This window comes from Vigna umbellata, chromosome 5 (genome assembly GCF_029865625.1).
Source record: "Vigna umbellata cultivar VRB3 chromosome 5, Vumbellata_1.0, whole genome shotgun sequence".
Taxonomy (NCBI): domain Eukaryota; kingdom Viridiplantae; phylum Streptophyta; class Magnoliopsida; order Fabales; family Fabaceae; genus Vigna; species Vigna umbellata.
In genome coordinates, this window is record NC_142169.1 from 33,804,479 (window position 1) to 33,814,571 (window position 10,093).

At 35.4% G+C, this 10,093-nt stretch overlaps 1 protein-coding gene across 1 annotated transcript; it reads right to left on the minus strand.

The window, feature by feature from the left end:
- Positions 1–135: 135 nt before the first annotated feature.
- Positions 136–6,668, minus strand: LOC124826214 (ARF guanine-nucleotide exchange factor GNOM-like). Its single transcript, XM_047298987.2, has 3 exons — positions 6,503–6,668; positions 4,760–5,531; positions 136–4,544 (listed from the first exon to the last, which is right to left on the minus strand). The coding sequence occupies exons 2-3, from the start codon at positions 5,498–5,500 to the stop codon at positions 864–866; spliced, it is 4,422 nt and encodes a 1,473-aa protein (XP_047154943.1). The 5' UTR covers positions 5,501–5,531; positions 6,503–6,668; the 3' UTR covers positions 136–863.
- Between the last annotated feature and the right edge of the window lie 3,425 nt (positions 6,669–10,093).

Below are 10,093 nucleotides of genomic sequence, written 5' to 3' on the forward strand. Positions count from 1 at the left end.
CTTACAGTAGATGCTACGAGTCGGAAATTCGTTTTTTTCACACGGCACATGTAACATTTGAACTGTGCGTAAAAATTTAAAAATGAAAATGAAGTGGTCAATTAGCACCATTCCAAATTATTTCGAACAGTTAACTTCTGAAATCACTCAAGCATATATAATATATATCTGTAACTCTGTTAGGAATAACACTGTCTTTGGTCCATTGTTTAACATCCAATTACATGGGAACTAGGAAGGAAAGATGCTAGTCTGTGTGCAAGCCTAAAGTCAAGGACCGATATTTTGGCTCAGGGAAGAAGGTGAATACCAAGATGTAAATACTAAATACAAAGGCGCAAAACATTAATATATCTGATTCCACGCATAAACGATTCAAGGTTTATCACACAGACAATCAGCCTGCAAAATCAGAACTATCTGATGTCATATCCATTATATGCATGCTGCAGTAAGAGCGAGTGGAGGTTTTGCATAAAAGTAAGGAAATTAGGCTTTACTATCCCCGTCGCAGCTCCATGGGTAGAAAGGGAAGCCATACAGTACCCCGCTGAAGGGTAGAAATCTATCTCAAGCTACAATATATTTCATCTAAATTACTGGAACAAGAAGCTTCCATGGGGAACGAGAAAGGGCAAATGGCAACTGACAGAGGTGACAGATTTCACTAGATCAACATGCACGTCCTTGCCTGAGAACTATACTTCCCCTCGTGTAATACTTCTGCATCTATCAGTTGCAAAACAAAATTAGGATGCGTGTGTGATCCACAAATTCTGCACAATCAGTATCTTGAGGTCAGGGAACGTGTGTATAATTATAAACAGCAAGACCGATTCAGGTAGCAGCAACATAGCAACTAATTAACCAACAACGCCAGCATCTTCCCGGCTTGCTGTTTCACTTGAAGGAACAGAACCCTTATCATCAGTGACCAAACCCCCTATTGGTTCACCCTGTTTGTGCGGCAAATGCTCAGAATCCTGCTCAGGGAATACCTCAAGCTGCAGTGACGGTGAAATGTTATTCACGTGTAGCCATGTTAGTTCCCACAGACTATCACCGCCCAAGGCACTCCTCTGCACTAGTATACCCCTCATCTTCATAACAAGCAAGGAGTTTTTAAGCAGCTCAGGTACCGTCTCTTGAAGCTTCTCACTTCTTTTCCCCCTAACCTTCACCTTCATATATTTTTCCATTCTGCTCAGTACACCCAACCATAGCTTACAGAAGGTTGTTAATTGTGATAATTCTGGGAGTAATTGAAGAAAAACTTTGAACAAGAGCTTCATTGCTAAGATAAGGGTGCCTTCCATATTGCGATAATCCTTTTGAGAGTGTCCCTGTGCAATCTCAAGCAGGTCATCAAGTACAGTGAAGATCACAAGATCAAAACATTGTAACCACATGCTATATGGTAGATAAATGTCATCAGCCCCAGTCAAGCACTTCTGCAGAGATAATAAAGCATGATTTCTAACCTCCTCTCTCTGGTCTAAACACACCTTCCTAAGACCTTGTACTAGTCTCAACCACATCTCTCCAATATCCTGAGATAACTTAGACACTTGTTCCTCCTCCATTGATTCCTTAGCCTCACTGGTCCACCGTGCCAAGCAATTGACAGACCCTGCCATGAGATCTAGTGCCCGCACAGAACGCTCTGCTTGTCCAACACGAGACTCGGCAAACTGCCTGGCAGTATCTACACAGAGAACATAATTAGCAGGAAGCAAGTGGGCACCGTCAGACATTATGAACAATAGTGCATCAAACCCAGCTTCAGATGCTTCTATGTGTCTAGCTGTGATGGAAAGTAGTGATGTAATTGTACGCCATCCTAGCTGAGATCTTATGTGAGAAGCATTTGCCTTTACAAGGCGACTGACTTCTTGAGTAATCTGCTCACAGTATGCATCGGCAACCCGGGCATCAAGCTTCAAGACAAGTTGCAATGACCTTAGAAGTTCATCAGCAATGTTCTCCTTGTAGGGAAGCAACCGCTGGCAAATTCGTAATAGTCCAAAAACAGCCTTCTCTACCAGGGCACAGGGCATTAGAGTTGACTGAACAATGTTGGATATGTGTTCATACACACCATGCCAAAGAATCCCAATTCTATCCCTGTTATTCAAAGTAATTGCAATCAGCAACTCCAGGCAGAAAACTGCTGTATCTTCATCCTCAGGTGTGCTGCTCCCTTTTTGAGGTCTCCCTGCAGCCCAAACGAGTGCTCTTGCTAGCTGCAATAAAGATTCAGCTTGCAGAAACTTACTCTCAGTGAATATGCTGTCAATATGACATTTCTGTATGGTTTGTAGGGTGCGTTGATGAGCAGCAAGTTGTTGTTCAGTAGGTTGTGATCTTGGTTCCTCAGTATCAAGAGATAAGAGTTGACTAAACCTACCCATCAATCCTGAGGATCTCCTTGGAGTGCCAATAGATTGCATATGAGCTGAGGATAAAGAATTCATAATAGGTTTACCATGAACAGTTTCAGCAGAAAGCTCTGATTCATCAGCTGCATCACTGGCAACACGTGCAGGAAGAAGACCAAGCTTGTGCAGTCTTAAGATGCAATCAAGAATATTTCTCCAACCTGTGCGGATGTAATCACCATATCTGTTTGCTATAGTGAAAACTGTCACAGTTGCCATTCTAGCTTTCATGTCATCTCCAAAGGCTAGGACTGGTTCCTCAACTGATGACGGGTTTAAAAGTGTAGTGAACTTACAAAGAGACACTACCAAATCATCAAGAACATCTTCAAGATGATGGCAAGCTGAAATTTTAGCAATAGCCAAAAATCCATCCATACATGTTTGGTATACCTCCTCCTGTTCAGCATGATCAAATACCACAGAGATGGCAGCAATTGTTGGGCCTGACATTATGGCAAACATATCATGATCAAGGTAGGCCTTAGAATCAGATACAATAAATGGAGCAGTTTTTTTGGACTTATGCATTAGGTCAATCCATCGACTTGGTGTCATTTCAGGAAAACCAACACCTTGTTCAGGGGTTGTGCGAATCTCATTCTTACAAATTGAATGGTAAATCTCTGACAGCATTTCTCGAGGCAGATCGTTGCCACCATTTATAAGCCTATTATTCCGAATAAAATCCTCTTCTGTCATCTTCTTTTTAACTTGAACATTGTGTTGATCTGTATTAAGCATTATCATTGAGTATGACAAAACAAGAGCAGCATCCTTGTTAGCAAGGATATGTGGTGATTGTTCATAATATCTCTCAGAGAAAGCTTCAAGCACCCTATGTATTTTTTGTGATTCTCCCGGCAATCTGAATGTCTCCAAGAATAGACGCAGAGCAGTGTCTAAGTTCATGTCTTGGAAATCAAACGTTCCAGCAAATTCATGAAGCACCTGAACACAGAATTCATCATGATTTCCAAGGAAATCACCAACAAGATTCTTATCCAACCCAGCAGTGTATCTGAAAAAGCAGGCAACACTTTGAGGATCAAGTTTGTCAGGCAAAAGATGTGTTCCTTGGAGAAACTCCAGACCTTTCTTAGGATCACGATTAAAGTGGTCAGCACCAATCATCAATCTTCTCTTTATGTACTTTCTGCGGCGGACAAAAGGCACCCAGTGATTTGGATCGTTATAATTCTCACATTTAACCATCCAGAATGGAGTATACTCTTCAAGATTCACTGGAGAATATTCAGAGCTTACAGATCCATTGGCTATCCTTTCAGCCATTCCCTGTATAACAGCAATAAGACCATCCAAAGCAAGAATATGCATGGCAGACAATGGACAATTCACAGGAAATGCACTTTTAGACAACAAATTAGCAAGGTCTTCAAAGACATTACTGCAAGTTATGTCACAGTCAAAGTTAGCATACATATCTACCATAAATGTCTTTTGCCTGCAAAAGTCAACAAGAGCCTCCATGGCTACCTCTTGCTGCTGGTATGAAGCTCCATATCTGCTTTGTGCAAGTCTTAAAATGACACAAGAAAAAAATGCTTCTAGCTGTAATTTGAGCTCTGTACGAAGATGATGATACAGATTGAGAACAATGCTACAAACCATTGAAAGTATAAGGGGGCTCATTGACAAACCAAATTGCATCAGATTATGGAACAATTCATCCTGAATTAAGCTCAGCAACCTTGGGTGACGACAAATAGAAGGTCCTCCAAGTTCTATTGCTGAATTAATAAGAGTTAAGGCAAAGAGAGGCACATCTTCATCAAATGCTAGTGTGTTTGATCTAGGACCCATACCCGTATGCTCAACAACATTCAGCAAAGAACACAAAAAGTGAAATATTTCCACCATGCAAGGAACACCATACGGTTCAGTCATCAGATGCATGTCATATGGTACACCATCCTTGCAACTAATAGTTATTGCTGTGTTTTCATCCATCACAGTTGCTTTCACAACACTTGAAACATTGGGAGCAGAGTTTGTAGATGATGATTGATTATCATATTCAGAACTAATACTTCCATTCTCCAATTGTCTACTTCCAAATGCATATTCATTATCTAGGCCTCCAGTCTGCAAGAATAATAGCCAAATACAAAAATTCAAATAGATGTTATGAATATTAAATTCTTGATCACCAAACTGTTAACTGTAGGAAAATAAATACTAAGAAAAGCATCACCCTCTGCCCCACCCAATTCCCTTGTATCGTTTTTTTCCCCAGAAGCTAAAACAATAATCATGGGGAAAAATATAGCCTTTGAAAGTAGGTAGCAGGATTCTCATACCTCCTGTTTCAAGTTAGTGCTCCCATTAACCAGTGCATGATCAGTATTGCCAACATCTTGAAGGTGAGAGAAAATACACCTTACAAGTTCATGCATTGTATATCGTGCTATCTGCTGCAACAACTCGCCTTTACTTCCTGCTTGATGAACAATCCGGAAACAAGTATTCACTATGGTGCAAACATGTTGGTTACTCAGCATTATAGATGCTTTACTTTTCATACAAGCTAGGAGAACTTGTAGTATCTTCATTAAAACAACTTCTTCTGAAGAAGGATCAGTGACCTCAAATCTGCAGCTAGTGACAGCATCAACCACCAAATGCATGGCATCCTCAACATTGACAGTATTTTGATCGATCACATCAAGAGTCAAGATCTTGTAAACAGATGACAAAGCAACACCAGTAATTGGGGCACCAGTTTCATCAGACCTAATTACATCTAAAAATGGCTGTAAATACAAGGCTGGGTTGATAGCTTGCCACTGATGGTGATGCCATGAAAAGATTTGTCTTCTCACTGTCTTGAAAGACTGAATGAGAGAGTGCTCCAGCTGATCATCACCTGACATGTAACGGCCTCCCCATCTGACATTTCTCCTCATCACGGCCAAAACAGCACCAATTTCTGAATTGATCATGCATGCCAAAGTTGTTTTGTTAGGGTAGGCAGCATCACATTCCTCAGGTTCCTCCTCCTCTATTGCATTGATACCAGCTTGCAGCTTCAGACGTCCCATTTTTAAACTCTTTGTAGAGCACGGCAGGGATCTGATAGATTTTAAAGGAGGGTTTTCTAATAAGTACCAAAAACTCAATACCACAAACCAAATAACTAAAAGGAGTCGTGTGATAGCACTTTGAGTAGTATGGTAACCAAGAAGAATCGTCAAGTAATTACTGAATAAGGGCCTGCTTAAATAAATCTTTTCATAAACACTCATGAAAGAAAAAAAAGAAGAAATTAAAATGAAGAAGTTTCTTCCGAAAGCTAAACTTGGCTTATGCACGAGTAATATGTCAAAACAATATTATATTATATTAACTTCAACAGAAGTTTATTTGAATTATGCATAAGTTAATTTTAGCTCACAAGAAAAAACTCATGTAATTTTTATTTTTTTTTCTTTTATAAATGTTAATGGAGAATTTTATCCAAACAAGGCCTGAGTCTTCTGAAATACAATGAGACAACAAAAATAACAAGTCCAGATTTCCAAAAAACAAATAATCAAGAATTGTTCTAATCAAGACTAAAAAGTCCAGATTTATTTACCAAATAATTTTGTCCTTACAATCTTCCCACTTCCTAAACAAATAATTAAATGTTTCTCCACGCTTTCTACTTTTTCCACAGAGAATTAGGAGAAATAGTAAGCTATTTACATTATTCTTACAGGCAGCACAGAGTAATGCCCTAACTTAAAAGAAGCACGAAATACAAGCACAAGAAACACAAACTGAAAACGCTTCAGATTCAATTCAGCACCACAGCATGTAAATGTCTAACACACAAGGTAACCCTACCCTATGTAATGTAAGTATAAAAAATAGTATACACACACAAATCCTAATTCCCAAGTATGCTCACGTGCAAGAGTTCAACTACTCAAAATGCACGTACAGAAGAAGAAGATCTGGGCGATCCAGCATTTTCATTCAAGCAATTTGAGATGAAATTCGGCGCATTTGAAAAAATGGCAAAATTGTAACATCCAGAGAAAGCATAAAATCTCACTCACTCGTTACTCTCTGTGAATCGAAAAGTTGCGAGTTGTTGCTTTATTCGGCGATTCAGCGGAAAAGTTGACGGATGTCCGGACTGCTACTGATCCTCATCGGAATCTTCGGTCTTCTATTCTTTACTGCGTCTCTGTGTAAACTAATTTGAAAAAGAAAAGAAAGGAAAAGGAAATGACTCTCCAAAACTAAGGAAATTTTATTTATTTAATTAGCTTGCTGTAATAATAAGTGAATACTAAATATTATTTTATAATCATTTTAAAATCCACTAACTTTCTCATGATTAATTTATATCAATTTTACTTGAAATTGATAAATGCTGTTTATAAATGTTATGCTGTAAGAAAATCTATCTGATTTTAGTTTAAATTTATGGAAAATCATAGAAATTATCTTCCGCAAAGTGTTGATAGTCGAAATGTACACAGAAAATTGACACATTTTTCTTTCAAAAAAATATTTATTAATATTACTTTTCGTTATGTATGGAAAGTGAATAATTAACATCACGAAAAGTAAAAGTTGTAGGACAAATTTTATTTATGTCATGTGACAGTGAGTCGAACATAAAAATAAATAGTGATAATTCGTTCACAAAATATGTTAATTTGTAATTTAATTTTAATTTTAGAGTCAACATGTTAAATGGAAAATTGATATCTTGTGAGAATGTTTTGATATAACTTTTTATTTTAAATTTCATAAATGGTATCAAGGTTTTTATATTTCTCTTCATTGTTGTATGAAACTTTCCATCAAAGTATTACGTACAGTTTCAAATTTATAAGAACAAGTTTTTCAATTCATTTCACATCATTATGTCATTATAATATATTTTTTAATTAAAGCTTTCATTCTTTTCAATTATATTTTATATTAAGGTTGATCTTTTTATTTATTAATTATTGTTGTGTATCATAAAATTGTGTTTAGTTCAACTTTAAATTTAAATTTGTAAACTTTAAATTATCACAATTTATGGTAAGATTAGATGAAGATGATCCAAGAATGAAAGTTGTTGAAAATTGACAGTTAAATTATAATACAATTTTGCTAGAAAGAAAAATGTTTTAAATTATAATACAATTTGTTAAAATGAAATATAAATTTAAAAAGATGAATAAAGTAATACTGAAATATTCAATCCTTTCATTCATATTTTGTGATATAATGTAAAAATTTTATTTTGTATTTATGTTAAATTACGAATTTAGTCATCTTAATATTCATGTAATATAAATTTACGAATATTTGAGATAGTAAGAGTGATTTTCTCGATGAGGTTTTCAAATCCAATTAATTAATTTCTCGGTAAATTGATTTTCTACCATTTGTTTGGTTTAATTTATTTTCTCATTGTATGTAGGCTTGTTCGGTTTGCATGTGATCTTAGAGTCTTCAATATGAGTCTTTCTTGACTAATGATCATAATGATATGGTTTTATCGTGTTTGTAATTTTTCTATGTGTAGCTACAACATATGTGAGGTTGAGTTGTTTAGTGTTTTAAAAGTGTCACATAAGGTGAAGGAAGTTAATTTTAATTATTATCTGAGTAATTGTTTGATTATTAACTATGCAATTTAAAACTGTGATTGGATGACCAAATTGAAATGTTTAGTGGTTGTTGCATCTAAAAATGAGATGAAAGTTTTTTTATTTAACTGTTTATTTTGTGTCTTGGATTTTGTTTTTTATATGATAAACATTGTTGACTTTAGAATCTGTTTTGGTGAGTCTAATTTGATATTTAGGATTGAAATGAGAGCGAAAATGGTGAGACTAATGATATTGGCTGAGATAAATGATTTCAACATGTTTTATGCAACTATGAGTTGTGAGAAGCATGAAAAGTCTTGATTTTTGTTATGGTTAGGAATTTTTTGTGAGATCTTTGAATTAAACTAATTTGACAGTCCTTGAGCTAAGAATTTGAATTTTAAAGTACTATGAGTTTTATTAAGTAGTGATTAACTCAATAAGTGTCAAATTAATTAATTAAAGCTTAAAGAGGGAGTTTAGAGTACCTTATCGAGCGCAGTTGTAGCATTGTCAGGCACCACTTAAACAATGGCCACTGACTTGGGACATTGGACACCACTTTTGTACTATTGCTCTTAAATTAGTGGGTTCTAGGGAGTTGTAGCTTCAGGCGCCACTTACCCAATGAGAGACATCACCCTATTTTTCTAGTATGAGTTATCTTAGGAAAAAATTGAGATTTCCGCTTCATTAATCGTCAGATCGAGTTGAAAATTTGAAAATATGTCCTAGACATATAATTTTTCCCTCTGATCATTAGGAACTTTGATTTGAGGTGTGTAGTTATAGTAATTAATCGTTCATGATTGCTCTATATTCTTTGTTTCTCAACTTTGAAGTGCATTATTACTTTGATGTGGTTGAATGTTAGGTACCTATTTGTGGTTTTATATTATGGAAAGGAAAATGACACTTGAACAACCATTTTTGACAACATTTAGACACACGCACACGTGTCTAAATTTGAGTGGTCCATTTTCATTTAATTTTTCCAACTGGACCACTCAAATTTAGACACGTGTGCGCGTGTCTAAATGTTGTCAAAAATGGTTGTTCAAGTATCATTTTCCTTATGGAAAATATGTTAAGAAAGTATTATTCTATGGAAATGTGATGGTTTTAAGGGAATAAAGTAATCCATGGAATGGAATGAGAAAAAAATTTAATTGTATGATTGTTTGGGATTTTGGCTTCCAAGGAACAATTACAAATCCTTGTTAGTTTAAAGTTATGCATTAACCAAGGATACATGTTAGACAAAAATCATCATATACTCTATTAGACTTACAAACTCACACAAAGTGTCATAGTTTAGATGGTGAGAGTTGAAGGAGGTTTTTATGAGGGGATTAAAGTTGAGACTCATCATCTAACAATATCACAAACAATTTACTCTGTCCAAAGAAATTTGATTGGTTTGGTTAGATCAAGGGGAGTCATGGCTTTTGTTATAATCCACTTTTATAACATGTGTAAGGTTTTTTGTGTCCTAGTCAATGCATAAATATGGATATTGAATCTAAATTAGTATAGCATGTATATGGCTTATTTGGTCTAAAAAAATGCATGTTTTATGTTTCAAGTAATAAGGACGACTTTATTTTGTAAATTTAGAATATGTGTATGTTACAAAGTAAATTAACTTGCCATTTTTTGTTTTGGTGGTGTGTTTGCTTGCTTTCTCCTTTTATAATAATTGTCATATTGATATGAATAAAAAGAGTGCAGGTGAGGGCGAGGATAGATCCTAGGATGAATGATTCCAAGATAAGTCTTTAATGTCTTGTTTAACATATGTTGAATATTTTGCATAATGTAGTTTTATCTTTATGTTTTGGTCCAAGTAAACAAATTATCTTCTTTTGCAAACTTTGATACCATGGACTCTAACTACACTTTATACATTTGTTTATTTATGTCTTAGGTTTCTTTGGAGAAGTTTGTCTAATACTTTAAAGTGTAGGAACTCCATTAATAAAGAAGCTCAATTTTTAGAATTGTTACAATATACATTGTTCTGTCAATATATATATATATATATATATATAT